The sequence below is a fragment of the Narcine bancroftii genome, chromosome 3, assembly GCF_036971445.1.
Source record: "Narcine bancroftii isolate sNarBan1 chromosome 3, sNarBan1.hap1, whole genome shotgun sequence".
Classification (NCBI taxonomy): domain Eukaryota; kingdom Metazoa; phylum Chordata; class Chondrichthyes; order Torpediniformes; family Narcinidae; genus Narcine; species Narcine bancroftii.
Window position 1 is genome coordinate 38,055,624 of NC_091471.1, and position 20,442 is coordinate 38,076,065.

At 42.8% G+C, this 20,442-nt stretch overlaps 1 protein-coding gene across 9 annotated transcripts in view; it reads left to right on the forward strand.

The window, feature by feature from the left end:
- The window catches only part of ctif (CBP80/20-dependent translation initiation factor), a 316,523-nt gene that overhangs the window by 84,421 nt on the left and 211,660 nt on the right, over window positions 1–20,442 (forward strand). For all 9 annotated transcript variants that reach the window (XR_011353333.1, XM_069923856.1, XM_069923855.1 and 6 more), the window contains one exon: window positions 1,593–1,673. Coding sequence is in view for 8 of the 9 variants with exons in the window: in XM_069923856.1 (XP_069779957.1) it covers window positions 1,593–1,673 (81 nt within the window). In the remaining variant the exon portion in view is untranslated. The remainder of the gene's footprint in view (window positions 1–1,592; window positions 1,674–20,442) is intronic.

Here is a 20,442-nt window from a genome sequence, read left to right on the forward strand (position 1 = left end):
CCCTGGCTATCCAATTGCTTGTATATCTGATGTCTTACAACATCTTCCAACAATTTACCTACTACTGGCGTCAGGCTGACTGGTTTATAATTTTCAGGGTTATTTTTGGATTTTTTTTTAAAAGAACAGAACAATGTGAGCTGCACTCCAATCCTCCATCACCACACCTGTGGCTAATGGCATTAAATATTTCTGCCAGAGCCCCTGCAATTTCTACACTAGCCTCCCTTAAGGTCCAAGGGGATATCTTGTCAGGCCCTGGGAATTTATCCACCCTAATTTGCTTTAAGAAAGCAGGCACCTCCTCTTTAATCTATATACATTTCATGACCTCACTGCTTGTTTTTCTTACTTCCCATGACTCTGTGCCTGTTTCCTAACTGAATACTGATGGGGAAAAAATCCATTTAAGATCTTCCCCATCTTTTTTGGCTCGATACAAAGCTGACTACTACAACAAAGGGGACCAATTTTGTCCTTTGCTCTCAACGTACCTATAGAAACCCTTAGTATTTTCCTTCACGTTGTGTGCCAAAGCAACCTCATGAATTCTTTTAACCTTTCTGATTTCTTTCTTGAGGGATTTTCTTGCATTTTTTATACTCCAAGTACCTCATTTACTTTGTTTCCTATCTCTTCTTCCAAATCAGATCTCCAATTTCCTTCACAAATGAAGGTTTCCTCTGCCTGTTAACCTTCCCTTTAATCCTGACAGGAATATACTGTACTCTCAAAATTGCCTTGCATATGCTTGCCAAAAACAATTTATCCCAATTCATGCATTCTAGATCCTTTCTCCAATTTAGAATCTCATCCTGAGGCTCAGATCTATCCTTCTCCATAATTACTTGAAACTAATGGCATCATGATCATTGGACCCAAAATATTCCCCTACACATACTTCTGTCACCTGTTCTGTCTCATTCCCTAATAGGAGATCCTGTATTGCATTCTCTCTAGTTGGTACCTCTATATATTGATTTAGAAAACTTCCTTGAACACATTTGACAAACTCCAACCCATCCAACCCTTTTACAGTACAGGAGTCCCAGTCAATATGTGGAAAGTTAAAATCTCCTACTATCACAACTTTGTTTCCTGCAGCTGTCTGCTATCTCTCTGCAGATTTGCTCCTCCAATTCTCATTGGCTTTTGGACAGTCCATGATACAACCCCATGAGTGTGGTCATACCTTTCCTGTTCCTCAGCTTCACCCATATAAGGCCTCTGGTCAGTCCTGCCTGAGCACAGCTGTAATATTTACCCTGACTAGCAATGCCCCATTCCCCTCCCCTCCATCGATCTCATCCGAAGCAACGGAAGCCCGGAATATTGACCTGTCTCCTGCCCCTCCTTGAACCACATTCTATGTGCCAATCTACATTCTAAGCTCATCTGCCTTTCCTACATTATGCCTTGCATTGAAATAGATGGACCTCAGGCACAATACTTTAATCTCAAAGTAGTCCTTCATAAATGGCCACTCCTTGACGCTTGCTCTGTGTGCTAAACCTTGCTGACTATACCCGTCAGTAGGAAAATGTTTATCTGCACTGGATATTATGTTGAATTCTGCTGTGTTTTATTTTTAGTGGAATGAAGATTTCACAGACACACCAGATGTAAACTGGTCGTCCCCAAAAGAAAAGAACTCCTGCAAGCAAACTAATAGGGTAATGATCCTGCTATATGAAGTTTATGCTGATTTAATACATTTTCATAAGTATGTGATTTAAAAGCTTTAGTGATTACTTGCAAGCAACTTTGTAAATTGTTAAAAGCAAGTTCAAAGTATGCATTGTAAGGCTAAGTATAAAAAGATGGGGAAGCTTTGAGATTGATTTTGTATGAATGGAAAAGCATTCCGTTTTTTTTTTATCCAGAGAAATGGTGTGGCTTTTCCAATTATTTATGGGATAAGCATATATATAGCATGCTAAAATCCTGTGCACAATGTCTGCTGCCCTACCTTCATTAATTTCTTTTGTCACCTCTTCCAATAACATAATTATGCTCATGAGCCCCAACTGTTCCCTCTCAAAGCCATGCTGATTATCTCTGAGAACACTGTATTTCTCCAAGTGCTCCTAAACCCTGTCCTTATGAATCCTCTCCAATAGTTGCACACCACTGACATAGACTCACTGGTCTATAATTCCCAGGATTCTTCCTATTACCTTTTTTTAACCAAGGGGGTCACATTTGCCATTCTCCAATCCTATGGCCAAAACGGGATGCAAAGATCATAGCCAACCCCCCTCCCCCCCAATATCTCTTCCTTCCCACGGAAACCTGGGGTATAAAACTTGGATTTGGCATCATCATTGTCTCGTATAACATTGTAAAACCTAGAAAAACAATGTTTTTAAGAAGATCCAGCACTTCCTCTTCCCTGATCTCAACATGGTCCAGCACACAAGCTTGTTTTATTCTCACCTCCCCTTGACCAAGGTCCTTATCTCTGGTGAATACTGAAGCAAAGTATTCATATGGAACTCCCCAGCCTCCTTTGTTTCCAGGCACATGTTGTCTCCTTTATCCTTCAGCAGCCATATTTAACCATATAACAATTACAGGACAGAAATGGGCCATTTTGGCCCTTCTAGTCTGCACTGAACTAAGTACTCTCCTCTCGTCCCACCTACCTCCACCCTGCCCATAACCCTCCATTCCTCGCCCATCCAAATACCTATACAATTTTTCCTTAAATGACAAAATTGATCCTGCCGCCACTACTTTTCCTGGAAGCTCATTCCACATAGTCACCACTCTCTGCGTAAAGAAGTTCTCCTTCACGTTACTGCTAAACTTTTGCCCCTTAACTCTTAACTCATGACCTCTTGTTTCAATCTCTCCTACTCTCAATGGAAAAAGCCTATCCACATCAACTCTATCTATCCTGCTCATAATCTTAAACACCTCTATCAAATCCCCTGTCAACCTTCTCCATCCATCCATGGCCCATCCCTTCGCAAGCGAAGATGAATACGATGCCTTGTAGCTTTTCAGCTTTAAGCGCCGTGTGGCTTGGAAGGACTTGGACTTGGAAGCGAGTGCTTGCCCAGGACAGACTCCTCCATCTGGGTCCCATGCCACTGCCTGTCAGAGTGCGAGGCACGACAACCAGAGTGACGTGAGATTGCCCCGCAGTGGTATGTTTCAAGACCATGTTCGCTGGCCGTTGTCCTTACGGATCCTTCGCCCACCGGGTTTGCTGCTGCAGACCACTATGGAAACTGTTTTCCGTGCTCCCTCAGAGCTGCCAGCCCCTGATGCTCTGCTATTTGCCCATAGCTGGGACCCTTTCCAGGTACTGACGGCTGGGCGAGTGGAGCCCGGGGATTTGAAGTCAGAGATGCCTTCTCCTATCCTTTGCCTAAAGAGGCAATTTTATGCTCCAAAGAATAAAGACCTAATCTGCTCAATCTTTCTTTGTAATCTAGATTCTGAAACCCAGGTAACATTTTCGTAAATCTTCTCTGCGCACTCGCAACCTTGTTGATATCTTTCCTATAATTTGGTGACCAGAACTGCATACAATATTCTAAATTTGGCCTCACCAATGCCTTGAATAGTTTCAGTCACTTCCCAACTCCTGTATTCCATGCTTTGATTTATAAAGGCCAGCATACTAAGAAACTTCTTCACCACCCTATCCACATGAGATTCTACCTTTTTTTAAATTAAAAAAAAAAAATTTTCACACTGTGAACCATATCAATCAAAATACATACAAACATTTCCCTCTTAAATATACACAGTGGCATTTTCTCCCCTTTTTTCCCCCCTACCTTCCCTCCCCCCTTCCCATCCCTCTCCAAACCCATTAAATGTTCAACATATACAATACAATAAAACCATTAAACAATGTCATCACACAATGAAAATAAACAAGAAAATAGTGTCATCTACTTTTGCACACTGGATCAAGTCATTTTGTCTTATCATTTTAGGGAGTGGCGGTCCGAGGCAAACCTTCTCTGTTGTGTCCCATGTACGGTTCCCAAATTTGTTCAAATAATGTGAAAAAATTATGTTATTTTTTCCAATGGAATACATTTATTAATTTCTATGTACCATTGCTGTACTCTCAGGCTCTCTTCTGATTTCCAAGTTGACATTATACATTTTTTTGCAACAGCTAAGACTATCATAATCAATCTTTTTTGCGCTTCATCCAGTTTGAGGCCTAATTCTTTACTTCTTATATTACTTAGAAGAAAGTTCTCTGGATTTTTTGGTATGTTGCTTTTTGTGATTTTATTTAATACCTGATTTAGATCTTCCCAAAACTTTTCCACTTCCTCACATGCCCAAATTGCATGTACTGTTGTTCCCATTTCCTTCTTACAGCGAAAACATCTATCTGATAATGTTGGATTCCATTTTTTAATCTTTTGGGGCGTGATATATAACCTGTGTAACCAATTATATTGTATCATACGTAACCTCGTGTTTATTATATTCTTCATAGTTCCAGAGCATTTCCCATATTTCATTTTTTATCTTTATGTTTAAATCTTTTTCCTACTTTTGTTTATTTCATCATTTTCCTTTGCTTGTAGCTTGATGTACATGTTTGTTATAAATCTTTTTATTATCGTTGTTTCTGTAATCACATATTCAAAGCTGCTTCCTTCTGGTAATCTCAGTCTGCTTCCCAACTTGTCCTTTAAGTAGGCTTTCAGTTGATGGTATGCAAACATTGTACCATGACTTATTCCATATTTGTACTTCATTTGTTCAAATGTTAATAAATTATTTCCCAAAAAACAATTTTCTATTCTTTTAATTCCTTTTCTCTCCCATTCTCTAAAGGAATGGTTATCTATTGTGAAAGGGATTAATTGATTTTGCGTCAATAATAATTTTGATAGTTGGTCATTTGTTTTTTTCCTTTCTACATGAATCTTCTATCATATATTGAGTAAATGATGCAGTACTGGTGAGCTTTTATATTGCACCAGTTTTTCATCCCACTTATAAAGTATATGTTCCGGTACCTTCTCCCCTATTTTATCTAGCTCTATCTTAGTCCAATCTGGTTTTTCCCTTGTCAGGTAAAAATCTGATAAATACCTTCACTGTGCTGCTCTATAATAATTTTTAAAGTTTGGTAACTGCAAACCACCTTGATTGTACCACTCTGTTAATTTATCTAACGCTATCCTCGGTTTTCCCCCTTTTCATAAGAATTTCCTTATTATTCACTTTAGTTCATTGAAGAATTTCTCTGTTAAGGGAATTGGTAACGTTTGAAATAGGTATTGTATCCTTGGGGAGACATTCATTTTAATGCAATTTACCCTCCCTATCAATATTAGTGGCAATTCTTTCCAATGTTCTAAGTCATCCGGTAATTTTTTCATTCATGGCTGATAATTTAATTTGTATAGGTTGCTTAAATTATTATCTAATCTAATAACTAGGTATCGGATTGCAAGTGTTTACCATTTAAATGGTGATTCTTTTTTCTTTCTTTTTGGCTTGGCTTCGCGGACGAAGATTTATGGAGGGGGTAAATGTCCACGTCAGCTGCAGGCTCGTTTGTGGCTGACAAGTCCGATGCGGGACAGGCAGACACGGTTGCAGCGGTTGCAGGGGAAAATTGGTTGGTTGGGGTTGGGTGTTGGGTTTTTCCTCCTTTGTCTTTTGTCAGTGAGGTGGGCTCTGCAGTCTTCTTCAAAGGAGGTTGCTGCCCGCCGAACTGTGAGGCGCCAAGATGCACAGTTGGAGGCGATATCAGCCCACTGGCGGTGGTCAATGTGGCAGGCACCAAGAGATTTCTTTAGGCAGTCCTTGTACCTCTTCTTTGGTGCACCTCTGTCACGGTGGCTAATGGAGAGCTCGCCATAGAACACGATCTTGGGAAGGCGATGGTCCTCCATTCTGGAGACGTGACCTACCCAGCGCAATTGGATCTTCAGCAGCGTGGATTCGATGCTGTCGGCCTCTGCCATCTCGAGTACTTCGATGTTGGTGATGAAGTCGCTCCAATAAATGTTGAGGATGGAGCGGAGACAACGCTGGTGGAAGCGTTCTAGGAGCCGAAGGTGATGCCGGTAGAGGACCCATGATTCGGAGCCGAGCAGGAGTGTGGGTATGACAACGGCTCTGTATATGTTTATCTTTGTGAGGTTTTTCAGTTGGTTGTTTTTCCAGACTTTTTTGTGTAGTCTTCCAAAGGTGCTATTTGCCTTGGCGAGTCTGTTGTCTATCTCGTTGTCGATCCTTGCGTCTGATGAAATGGTGCAGCCGAGATAGGTAAACTGGTTGACCGTTTTGAGCTTTGTGTGCCTGATGGAGATGTGGGGGGGGCTGGTAGTCATGGTGGGGAGCTGGCTGATGGAGGACCTCAGTTTTCTTCAGGCTGACTTCCAGGCCAAACATTTTGGCAGTTTCCGCAAAACAGGACGTCAAGCGCTGAAGAGCTGGCTCTGAATGGGCAACTAAAACGGCATCGTCTGCAAAGAGTAGTTCACGGACAAGTTGCTCTTGTGTCTTGGTGTGAGCTTGCAGGCGCCTCAGATTGAAGAGACTGCCATCCGTGCGGTACCGGATGTAAACAGCGTCTTCATTGTTGAGGTCTTTCATGGCTTGGTTCAGCATCATGCTGAAGAAGATTGAAAAGAGGGTTGGTGCGAGAACACAGCCTTGCTTCACGCCATTGTTAATGGAGAAGGGTTCAGAGAGCTCATTGCTGTATCTGACCCGACCTTGTTGGTTTTCGTGCAGTTGGATAACCATGTTGAGGAACTTTGGGGGGCATCCGATGCGCTCTAGTATTTGCCAAAGCCCTTTCCTGCTCACGGTGTCGAAGGCTTTGGTGAGGTCAACAAAGGTGATGTAGAGTCCTTTGTTTTGTTCTCTGCACTTTTCTTGGAGCTGTCTGAGGGCAAAGACCATGTCAGTAGTTCCTCTGTTTGCGCGAAAGCCGCACTGTGATTCTGGGAGAACATTCTCGGCGACACTAGGTATTATTCTATTTAGGAGAATCCTAGCGAAGATTTTGCCTGCAATGGAGAGCAGCGTGATTCACCTGTAGTTTGAGCAGTCTAATTTCTCGCCTTTGTTTTTGTACAGGGTGATGATGATGGCATCACGAAGGTCCTGAGGCAGTTTTCCTTGGTCCCAACAAAGCTTGAAAAACTCATGCAGTTTGACATGCAGAGTTTTGCCGCCAGCCTTCCAGACCTCCGGGGGGATTCCATCCATACCTGCTGCTTTGCAACTTTTCAGTTGTTCAATTGCCTTATATGTCTCTTCCCGGGTGAGGTCCTCATCCAGCTCTAGCCTTAGGGGCTGTTGAGGGAGCTGGAGCAGGGCGGAATCTTGGACTGAGCGGTTGGCACTGAAAAGAGATTGGAAGTGTTCTGACTATCGGTTGAGGATGGAGATCTTGTCGCTGAGGAGGACTTTGCCGTCTGAGCTGCGCAGCGGGCTTTGGACTTGGGGTGAGGGGCCGTACACAGCCTTTAGAGCCTCATAAAAACCCCTGAAGTCGCCAATGTCCACGCTGAGCTGGGTTCATTTGGCGAGGCTAGTCCACCACTCATTTTGGATCTCTCGGAGTTTGTGCTGAAGATGGCTGCATGCGCGACGGAAGTCTTGTTTCTTCTCTGGCCAGGACGGCTTTGTAAAGTGAGCCTGGTGGGCAGCTCGCTTCTTTGCCAGCAGCTCTTGGATTTCCTGGCTGTTATCGTCGAACCAGTCCTTGTTTTTCCTGGAGGAGAAGCCCAGTACCTCTTCAGTGGATTGCAGTATGGTAATCTTCAGCTGATCCCAGAGGGTTTCAGGGGACGAGTCCGTGAGGCGGATTGCATCCTCGAGCTTTGCTTTGAGGTTTGCCTGGAAGTTTCCTCTCACTTCGTCTGACTGCAGGTTTCTAACATTGATCCTCTTTCTGGGGGCTTTACTGTTCCTGGGCTTTGGCTTGAAGTGAAGGGTGAGCTTGCAGCGAACCAGCCGGTGGTCAGTGTGGCATTCCGCGCTGGGCATGACCCTGGTGAGGAGCACATCTCGTTTGTCTCTTTCTCGCACCAGGACGTAGTCCAGGAGGTGCCAGTGTTTGGATCGGGGATGCATCCAGGTAGTCTTCAGCTGTCCCTCTGCTGAAAAAGGGTGTTTGTAATGACAAGCCGCTGTTTTGCGCAGAGTTCCAACAGGAGGTGCCCATTGTCATTGCACTTGCTGACACCATGCTTGCCCAGGATTCCTGCCCAGGTTTCTGAGTCTTTGCCGACGCGAGCGTTGAAGTCGCCAAGGATGACAACCTTGTCGGCTCTAGGGGTGCGTTGAATGAGGTTGCGCAGGTCAGTGTAGAACTTGTCCTTTTCTGCTGGTTCCGCCTGGAGGGTTGGAGCATAGACACTGATGAGGGTGATGCGATGCTTGTTTTGAAGGCGGAGTCGCATGGACATGATCCGGTCCGAGTGGCCTGTCGGGAGGTTTTCGAGTTTGGAGGCAATGGAGTTCTTGACCATGAAGCCTGCACCAGATAGGCGTCGTTCATCCATAGGCTTGCCAGACCAGTAGAGTGTGTAGCCCGCGCCGCGTTCTTGGAGGCTGCTTACATCTGCAAGGCGGACTTCACTGAGAGCGGCTATGTCGATGCCAAGTCTGAGGAGTTCATGTGCAATGAGGGCAGACCGATGTTCAGGTCGGTGGCTGTCAGCCTTGTCTAGCATGGTTCTGGTGTTCCAGCATGCTAGCTTGAGTTTGTGAGCATCTTTTGAGGGGGAGGACGTGGAGGGGGAGGACGTGGAGGGGGAGGACGTGGAGGGGGAGGACGTGGAGGGGGAGGACGTGGAGGGGGAGGACGTGGAGGGGGAGGACGTGGAGGGGGAGGACGTGGAGGGGGAGGACGTGGAGGGGGAGGACGTGGAGGGGGAGGACGTGGAGGGGGAGGACGTGGAGGGGGAGGACGTGGAGGGGGAGGACGTGGAGGGGGAGGACGTGGAGGGGGAGGACGTGGAGGGGGAGGACGTGGAGGGGGAGGACGTGGAGGGGGAGGATGTGGACCTGTCCTCGGGCCTGCGCAAAGGAGCTTTTAGGTGGAGTGCAGTGCGCGCAGTACTGGCCCCACCCTTTACACCCATGGTTTGTGTGCCGTGGCCAAGCAAGCTGGGATGTGGCAGCGAGGTCCTTTGGTCGTAGGTTTTATATCGGAGTGGCCTTCTCCTATGCAGGTTTCTTACCCGGGCTGGAGGGGCCTGGCTCCCCTCCTAGGTCGGGCCATACTGCCCGGTCCGGAGCCGAGGCCGCCGCTGCTTTCCCTGTGCCCGGACTGGGGCCGCCGCCTCCTACTTTCTGCCCGGACCGGGGCCTCCGCCTCCCCCACTTGACCGAGGCCGAGGCCGCCACCTCCCCTTAGCTCTTGCCCGGATCGGGGCCGCCGCCTACCCTCTGCCCGGGCCGCGGCCGCCGCTGCTTTCCCTGTGCCCGGACTGGGGCCGCCCTCAAAATTTCTCCATATCCCTTCAATTTCTTATGTAGTTCTTTTATTGATATTTCTGGTTCTGTTAAGTATACTATGATGTCATCTGCAAATAAACTGATTTTATACTCCTTCTCCCTTATTTTTATCCCTTTTATTTTATTTTCTGTTCTTATCAGTTTTGCCAATGGTTCTATTGCTAAAGCAAACAGTGAGGGAGATAGTGGACATCGCTGCCTAGTTGATCTACTTAATTCAAATTGGTTCGATACATATCCATTTACTGTCACCTTCGCCAATGGTCCATTATATAATGCTTTAATCCAATTAATATATTTTTCTGGTAGGTTGAACCTCTGTAATACTTTGAATAAATAATTCCATTCTACCCTGTCAAAGGCTTTTTCTGCATCTAAAGCAACAGCTTTGATATCTTATTTCCTTGAACTGCATGGATTAAATTAATGAACTTACAGACATTATCCGCTGTTCATTTTTTCTTAATAAATCCAGTTTGATCTTGTTTTACTATTTTTGGTACACAATCGGCCAATCTGTTTGCTATTATCTTATAATCTTAATTAAGTAGAGATATTGGTCTATATGATACTGGTGTTAGTGGATCCTTCCCTGTCTTTGGTATTATTGTAACTACTACTGTTTTACATGAATCTGGCAAGTTTTGTGTTTCTTCTATCTGGTTCATTACTTCCAGGAGAGGAGGAATTAACAATTCTTTAAATGTTTTATAGAATTCTATTGGGAATCCATCCTCTCCAGGCGTTTTATTGTTCGGCAGCTTTTTTAATATATCCTGTATTTCCTCTATTTCAACTTGTTTTGCTCCTCTTCTTGCAATTTCGGCAGTTCAATTTTAGCTAAAAACTCTTCTATTTTGTCTTCTTTTCCCTCGTTCTCAGTTTGGTATAATTGTTCATAAAATTCCTTAAAATTCTCATTAATCTCCATTGGATTACATGTAATCTGTTTGTTCTTTTTCCTTGATGTCAATAGAGTTCTTTTAGCTTGTTCTGTTTTAAGTTGCCAGGCTAATATTTTGTGAGTTTTTTCTCCTACCTCATAATACTTTTGCTTTATTTTCATTATGTTCTTCTCCAATTTATAAGTTTGTAATGTTTCATATTTTATTTTTTTGTTTGCCAATTCTCTTCTTTTTGTTGTATCTTCCCTTGTTGCTAGTTCTTTTTCTGTACTTACTATCTCCCTTTCCAACTGTTCTATTTCTCGATTGTAGTCCTTTTTCATCTTAGTTACATAACTTATTATCTGCCCTCTATTGAAGGCTTTCATTGCATCCCATAATATAAATTTGTCTTTCACTGATTCCGTATTTATTTCAAAGTACATTTTAATTTGGCGTTCAATAAACTCTCTAAATTCCTGCCTTTTAAGTAGCATGGAGTTTAACCTCCATCTATATGTTCTTGGTGGGATGTCCTCCAGTTCTATTGCTAATAACAGGGGTGAATGATCAGAAAGCAATCCAGGTTTATATTCAGTTTTCCTAACTTTCCCTTGAAAATGGGCTGACATCTCAAACATGTTAATCCTTGATTATGTTTTATGTCTACTCGAATAATATGATTATTCCTTCTCCCTTGGGTGCTCCCTCCTGCATATATCCATAAGTTTAATTTCCTGAATTGATTTAACCATAAATTTGGCCTCTTTATTCTTTTTGCTAGTCTTTTGTCCAGTTTTATCCAACTTTGGGTCCAAATTAAGGTTAAAATCTTCTCCTTTCAATACATTCCCCTGCGTATCTACAATCTTCAAAAAAAATCTTGCATAAACTTTTGATCCTCTTCATATATGTTGATTAAATTCCAGAATTCTGAATATATCTGACACTTTATCATTATATACCTCCCTGCTGGATCTATTATTTCCTCCTCAATTTTGATTGGTAACATTTTTATTGATTAATATAGCTACACCTCTGGCTTTTGAATTATATGATGCTGCCGCTATGTGCCCTAACCAGTCTCTCCTGAGAAATTATGTTCCACTTCAGTTAGATGTGTTTCCTGCCCAAATGCTATATCTATTTTTTCTTTTTTCAGTAAATTTAATAGCCTCTTCCTTTTAATTTGGTTATGTATTTCATTAATATTTATAGTCATATAGTTCAACATGGCCATCTCATACTCTGTTTACACCTCATTTCCACTTCCTCACCACCACCTTCCCCCTTTTCCCCATTTTCATCTCTCAGTTTTCCCTTTTTGAACATACATTTTTTGAAGTGCATGACAACACTTCTAAAACATAAAATACTTTAACAGCTCCCACATCTAAAATTCCCTTAACCCCAAGAGTCTCCCCCTCCCCTCTCTGAGTTGCCCCTTGTCCCTTGCCGGGCAACCGCAACTCCCCTCTCCATTTGGATTGCGAACCTGCTCATAAGCGTCAACTGATTTCGCAGTGACTGTTATTCTCTCCCACCCAACCCCCTCCAGAAAAGACTTTTATCTTCACATTTAACGAAGCTCACACTTTTTTTTTCTTTTTTTTCCCCCCTTACTTCCCTTTTCTTTCCCTTCTTTTGTTCTTACTTTTACATTATTTTTACATCTTTATATGTAGTTAGTCGTTGTTCTTCATTCTTGTTACATCTGTTCATCTCTCCTTCTGTCCTGCAGGCGTTATGCAAATTCTCGTGCTTTCTCCGGATAGGAGAACAGTTTGTTTTGCTCCCCCAGGATATATATTTTAAGCACAGCTGGATATCTTAACATAAATTTATAGCCTTTTTTCCATAGGATTGATTTTGCTGTGTTAAACTCCTTCCTCTTCTTTAAGAGTTCAAAACTTATGTCTAGGTAAAAAAAATATTTTTTGACTCTTGTATTCCAATGGTTTATTGTCTTCTCTAATTTTATTCCTTGCCCTCTCCAGTATATTTTCTCTTGTCATGATGAGATTCTACCTTCAGGGAATGATGCACCGTTATTCCTAGATCTTTCTGCTCCACTGTATTCCTCAGTGCCCTCCCATTTACTAAGTGTATACCCTGTTCTGATTATTCCTACCAAAATGAAGCACTTCACACTTATCAGCATTAAACTCCATCTGCCGTCTTTCAGCCCCCTCCTCTAAGCAGTCCAAATCCTTCTGCAATCTTTGAAAGCCTTCATTATCCACAATTCCATCTATTTTAGCATCATCTGCATATTTACTAATCCAATTTACCATCCCATCATCCAGATCATTAATGTATATGACAAACAACAAAGGACCTAATACAGATCCCTGAGGCACACCGCTTGTCACTGGCCTCCAGCCTGGCAAACCGTTATCCACTATAACTCTCTGGCATCTCCCTTCCAGCCACTGTTAAATCCATTTGACTATCTCAAAGATAATACCTAACAACTGAACGTTCCTAATTAACCTTCCATGCAGAACCTTATCGAAGGCCTTACTGAAGTCCATATAGACAACATTCACTGCCTTCCCCTGATCAACATTCCAGTCATCTCTTAAAAAAAAAATTCAACAAGTTTGGTCAAACATGACCTTTCATGCACAAATCAATTTTGAGTGTTCCTGGTCTGTTTCTCCAGATATTTATATATACTATCTCTAACAACGCTTTCCATTAATTTATAGACGTCAAACTTACAGGTCGATAATTGCTAGGCTAGCTCCTTGAACCCTTTTTAAACAAAGGAACCACATGTGCAACATGCCAATCCTCCGGCACTATACCCACCTTTAATGATATTTGCAAAATCACTGTCAGAGCCTCTGCTATTTCCTTACTAACTTCTCTCAAGGTCCTGGGGAAAATACTGTCAATACCTGGAGACGTATCCACCTTAATATGCTTCAAAACCTCCTTGCTTCCTGCACCATTCACAATTCAATATCCTTCTCCTTAGTGAATACTGAAGAAAAGAAATTGTTTAAGATCTCCCCCATCTCTTTTGGCACCACACATGGTTGTCTGCTCTGATTTTCTAAGGGACCAATTTTATCCCTCACTCTCCTTTTGCTATTAACATATTTGCAGAAACCTTTTGGATTTATTTTCACCCTGTTTGCTAAAGCCACTTCGTACCTTTTAATTTTTCTTAATTTTTTAAATTTTCAATGTATTCTCCCAACATCTCCTTTTTCCTTGTTTCTTATTTATTGTAGGTCTCTCTTTTTTCGAACCAAGTTTCAATTATCCCTTGAAAACCAAGGCTCTCTCAAACTTTTGACCCTGCCTTTTAATCTAACAGGAACATAAAGGTTTTGTAACCTCAAAATCTCACCTTTAAAAGACTTCCATTTCTCTACTACATCCTGCCTATAAAACAAATCGTCCCAATCCACTCCTCATAAATCCTTTCGCATCTCCTCAAATCTAGCTTTTCCCAATTGAAAATCTGTCCCTTTCCATAATTACATTGAAGCTAATGGCTCTATGATCACTATGATCACTGGATCCGAAGTGCTCCCCAACACATACCTCCGTCACCTGACCCATCTCATTCCCCAACAGTCGATCCAACACTGCCCTTTCTCTAATTGGTACCTCTACATATTGCTGTATAAAACTATCCTGGGCACATTTTACAGATTCCAATCCATCCAGCCCTTTCATAGAATGGGTTTCCCAATCTATATTTGGAAAAATTAAAAATTCCCACGATCACAACCCTGTGCTTATTACAAATATCTGCTATTTCCCTACAAATTTGTTCCTCTAGTTCTTGCTCCCCATTAAGTGGTCTATTATACACTCCTATAAGTGTGACTACCCCTTTCCCATTCTTCAATTCTGCCCATGCAGCCTCCCTGGACAAACTCTCTAATCTATCCTGTCTAAGCCACGCTGTAATATTTTCCCTGACAGGCAATGCTCACGACCCCCTCTTGCCCCTCCAATTCTATCACACCTAAAGCAACAAAATCCAGGAATATTTAGCTGCCAATCACATCCCTCCTGCAACCATGTTTCATTAATTGCTACCATGTCATACTGCCAAGTGTCTATCCACACCCTCAACATCCACCTTCCTTACAATGATCCTAGCATTAAAGTATATGTATTTCAGAGATTTTCCACTCCTCATTCTCTGTTTTCCCCATCTTTACAAACAACTCTCTTAAGTTTGTTCCTGGCTACAGTATAATTCTCATCAGCCCTTCCTGCTTCTTGCTCCCTGACTCTTAACATGCTTCCTTCCTCTTGACTCGCTGTCTCTCCTGTTTTGACAACCACAGTTTCCTTATCCTACCAATGTCCCTGTCTCAATGGGGTAAACCTATTGAGGACCTCGCGCAAGTGGTCCCTAAACATCCTCCACTTTGCTTCTGTGTTTTCTCCTGTCAACATCTGTTCCCAGTTTACTCTTCCTAGTTTCTGCCTCATTCCAAAGTAATTATCCCTTCCCCAATTAAACACTTTCCTATTTTGTCTGATTTCATCCTTGTCCATAAACTATTCTAAAACTCGAAGTTATGGTTCCTTTCACCAAAATGCACCCTTACCGAGTGGTCTTGTCACCTGACTGGGCTTGTTGCCCAGTACTAGATCCAGTATGGCCTCTTCTCTAGTCACCTGATCCACATGCTATGTCAGAATCCTTCTTGGACACATCTGGCGAATACTGCCCAATTTATCCCTTTTGCAGTAAGGAGGTGCCAGTCAATATTTGGGGACTTGAAGTCTCCCTCACAACAATCCTGTAACTTCTGTACCATTGTAATATCTGCCTACTTATCTGTTCCTCAATATGCCAAAGGCTATTTGGGGGTCTATAGAATACTCCCAGTACAGTGAACTTCCAGTACAGTGAATGCTCCCTTCCTATTTCTGACTTCCATTGGTGCCCCCATATCAGGCTGTGATGCAGCCGGTCAGCACACATCCCACTATACCTCTGTAGAGGTTTGCCACAGTTTCCATTGTTTTATTTGTTGTGGAATAGTGAGGACATTGTATGTTGTTTTGATACACATTGTTATATAGCATAATAACTAGAAAGGTATAGAACATTACAGCACAGACACAGGCTGCTTCAGCCCTTCTATTTGTGCCAAACCTTTTTTTTTTGCCTAATCCCACTGACCTGCACTCAGTTCTCAGCCCTGCATACCTTTCCCATCTATTTACCTGTCCAAATTGAGCCTTCCTTTACTACATAAGCTGACAGCTCATTCCACACTCCCACCTCTCTTTGTGTGAAGAAGTTCCCCTTTCATTCTTAGCCCATGTCCTCTGGTTTGTATCTTGCCTACCCTACTCTATCTATCCCCCTTCTAATTTTAAATACCTCTATCAAATCTCCCCTCAAATCCCCAGGGAATAAAATCCTAACCTGTTTAACCTTTTCCTGTAACTCAATTCCTGAAGTCCGGGAAACATCCTAGTAAATCTTCTCTGCACTCTTTCTATCTTTTTGATATCTTTCCTGTAGTTAGGAGACCAAAACTGCACGCAATACTCCAAATTTGGCCTCACCAATGTCTTATACAAATTTACCATAACATCCTAACATCTATACTTAATACTTTGATTTATGGCCAATATGGTCACACCAAGACACAAGAGAAACTTGTCCGTGAACTACTCTTTGCAGACGATGCCGCTTTAGTTGCCCATTCAAAGCCAGCTCTTCAGCGCTTGACGTCCTGTTTTGCGGAAACTGCCAAAATGTTTGGCCTGGAAGTCAGCCTGAAGAAAACTGAGGTCCTCCATCAGCCAGCTCCCCACCATGACTACCAGCCCCCCCACATCTCCATCGAGCACACAAAACTCAAAACGGTCAACCAGTTTACCTATCTCGGCTGCACCATTTCATCAGATGCAAGGATCGACAACGAGATAGACAACAGACTCGCCAAGGCAAATAGCGCCTTTGGAAAACTACACAAAAGAGTCTGGAAAAACAACCAACTGAAAAACCTCACAAAGATAAGCGTATACAGAGCCGTTGTCATACCCACACTCCTGTTCGGCTCCGAATCATGGGTCCTCTACCGGCATCACCTAAGGCTCCTAGAACGCTTCCACCAGCGTTGTCTCCGCTCCATCCTCAACATTCATTGGAGTGCTTTCATCCCTAACGTCGAAGTACTCGAGATGGCAGAGGTCAACAGCATCGAGTCCACGCTGCTGAAGATCCAGCTGCGCTGGGTGGGTCACATCTCCAGAATGGAGGACCATCGCCTTCCCAAGATCGTGTTATATGGCAAGCTCTCCACTGGCCACCATGACAGAGGTGCACCAAAGAAAAGGTACAAGGACTGCCTAAAGAAATCTCTTGGTGCCTGCCACATTGACCACCGCCAGTGGGCTGATATCGCCTCAAACCGTGCATCTTGGCGCCTCAGTTTGGCGGGCAGCAACCTCCTTTGAAGAAGACCGCAGAGCCCACCTCACTGACAAAAGGCAAAGGAGGGAAAAACCCAACATCCAACCCCAACCAACCAATTTTCCCCTGTAACCGCTGCAACCGTGTCTGCCTGTCCCGCATCGGACTTGTCAGCCACAAATGAGCCTGCAGCTGACGTGGACATTTACCCCCTCCATAAATCTTCGTCCGCGAAGAAAGAAATGGCCAATATTCTAAAAATTGGTGGTTGTACTGCTGCTTTCACAGGCCTGGGAAGAGGAGGAGGGCCATGGCCCTTCCACACTTTTCCTGCTACCCAGCTATCCCATTGGTGAGTCCCCAGTACAAGTTTAATAAAATATAGAAAATGGGCTGGCATTTTTTTTAATTGAAATTCTTGCCATGTCCTATCCAAGTTGGCAGTAGACATTGTGGCTTGCTGGCACCAAGGATTTAGTTTGAGGTCAAGCAGCTTTATCTCTCGAGTTGGTTTATTTGCCACAAACTGGGCTGGAAGTTATGCCCTTCAGGACCTAGCCTGTGGGTCAGTGCTTCGTGCCTTTCTGTACTTCTAACACAGAGAAACAGTGAACAGAGGGCAGTCTGAAGATAGTCGCACATCTTTTACTTCGAGGTTTTGAATCATTGTTGAGATCTCCCAGATTTTACTTCCAGCCCCCCTACATAGCATCCTGCTGGTCTCTGTGTAATCTTGCCATATTTGAATAGTATTGTTAGCAAGTGGTTCTTTCAGTTTATTCCTTCAGTATATGAAAGGTGTAGTTAGTGAACAACTGAGTAAATTGCTGAAGCCATGTCAGAGGATATTTGAGAGTCAGCCACTTTGTCTAGAGTTGGACCAATTTAAGATTTCCTTTTCTGAAGGACATTAACAAACCAGATGAGCTTTTTCAACAATCTAATGCCTTTTCGACCTCTTTACAAATGACTTGTTTGTATTATTCTCATTTTGAGTTTTATTAACTAGAACCAATAATCACAATTATCAGTGTGGATTGATTGGAGAAAGCCAGTATGGATATGTTTATAATAAAAACACAATGCTGGAGAAACTCAGCAGATCAAATAGTTTGACCTGCTGAGTTTCTCCAGCATTGTGTTTTTACTTCATTCATGGTGTCTGCAAACATTTGCATTTTTCTCCTATGGATATATTCATTGTATCTCTAATTCTGGTGAAATTATGAAGGGTGAATGAGTGAAGTAAATGTAGCTTGTGTGATTATATAAAAGGAAGTAAAGCACAAAAGTCTGAGTTTGAGTGATTTTTTTCAATACTACAGTTTATGTAAGATGTGAAATATTTGGAGAGGGTGCTGAAGACATTTGCTAAAATGATTTCATGGATGAGGAACTTAATCTTCATGGATAGATGAGAGAAACTGGCACTTGGAACATGAGAGATTGGAAGAGGCATTTAAAACCACAAAGGTTATTGATAGAGCAAGTTGAAGCTAAGTGGCATGTGAGAATATTTTTGACCATTATGTTGTTAAGGTTGGAATGCACTGTCAGGTGTGATAGTTGAGGCAAATACATTTGTTGCTTTTAAAAAGAAGCTGGACAGGTATTTGAAAGAAAAGGATTTGTAGGTGTAGAAGGGGGGTGAGGTAACAAGACTAGGTGGATTGCTGTTACATGCAGCCAACAGAGACTCTACAGATTAAATGCCCCCAACCCCTTTCTATGGTGGAACAATGTGAATTTGTGTTTAATTGCTAACTTAGTCAGCCAAGGAGTGGCCAATGAAGTTTAACTTTAAGTGTGAGATGTTTTACTTTGGTAAGTCAAGCCAGGGTAGGACTAGCGTAGTAAATACAGGGCCCTGGAGAACTTTGTAGAGCAGAGGGACCTGGATTAGAAGGTGAAATCACATGTGATTCCAATTGGGTGCAGAGGAGATTTACCTGGATGCTGCCAGGATTGGGAAACAAGTCTTATGAGGCAAGGTTAGTAGAGATGGGACTTCTCTCTTTGGAGCGTAGAAGAATGAGAGGAGACTTGATAGAGATCTACAAGATTATGAGAGGCATAAATAGGGTGGACAGCCACTGTCTGTTTCCTAGGGCAGGATCAGCAAACACCAGAGGACATGTGTAGAAAGTGAAGGGAGGGAAGTTGAGGGGAGACATCATTTTTTTTTACAAAGTTGTGGGTGCCTGGAATGCCTTGCTGGGGATGGTGGTCGAGGCTGAAACATTAGGGGCATTGAAGAGACTCTTAGAGAGGCACATGGATGAAAGAAAAATAGAGGGTTATGGGGTAGGGAGGTTTTAGTACTTTTTTTGGAAGGAATATATGGGTCAGCATAATATTGAGGGCTGAAGGGCCTGTACTGTGCTGTATTGTTCTATGTTCATGCTTTCTCTTCATGGACCCACTATTAAGTTTGTAAGAATAGACCAACAACATAAGATCTGAAATGGATATCAGAATCTTGAGGGTGTGATCCCAACTATAGGTTGTATAAAGAGACAAGAGGGGTTAAAAAATTATGTAAATGATTCTCTCTGTCTTCTGTATGTGTAATAAGCTTTGTAATCAGATTGTATTGAAACAGATCTCAAGACTGTTTGGTACTTGAAATCTAACTGAAGAGAATACCCAAGGATGAGATTCTCTGCAGGTTTTTGCAGAGGTAGTGGAATTTGTAAAAAAAAATATTCTGAATTCAAGATCCAATGTTTAGTTATGACTTTTTACAACATCAATTTGATGGCAGAAAGTCCTTTTTTCTCCTGTATAATGTACTTTATGTCCTCGCCTTTCACCCCACCACCAGCTGCATTCATTGTTCCTGCCAGCTACAACTAGACCCCACCACCACATCTGCTCCTCCTCGCCTCTTTTTGCTTTCCATGGGGATAGCCACCTTGTCTGCTTGACTTTTCCTACCCGCCTCTCCACGTCTCCTTGTATTTTCCCTTGCAACCACATGAGATGCAACACTTGCTCTTTCCCTCACCACTATCTAGGGACCTAAACAGCTCTACCTGGTGAGGGAACGATTCATGTGCACCTCCAACTTTATCTCCTGCGTTCCAGCAAACCCATCGTAAGTCGAACAAAATTAAGTCATTTAAAAAATGCCTACCATTTTTTAATAATTACATTTTGAATACCTTTATTCCACACTGAAAAAAAAATTAATGTGCTCTAGTCATTATCAGCTTGCTGCCTTCATGCTGAGCAAGTATTTTGTGTTTCATCTCCAGAGTAATTGCTTTCCTCTTTCCCACCAGAAGCAGGAGACACGTGGGCATTTAGTAGGCATGAAGGGTTGTTTACAGTACACTCATTCACGTGATCATTACAGGGACCACGAGCATGGTTGAGTCAGCATCACAAGAGAGTATGCTGTACGATACACTTGTGCGATGCTGCCATCATCCAGCATCGCGAGAGAGTAACATACCACATATCGCAAATGCAGGAACAGATCAGAATTCAAAATTTAAAGTATTGTTTTGAACCATTGTAAGTAGGGGAGCTCCTGTACAGACCTGGAGACCATTTTACAGTGCATCCACACTCTGCCACATTGGTCATCTTGAGCTCCCAGTTGGATGCCATTTCAATTCCCATTTCCATACCAATCTGTTCACCCTTGGCCTTCACTACAAGAGAGAACCC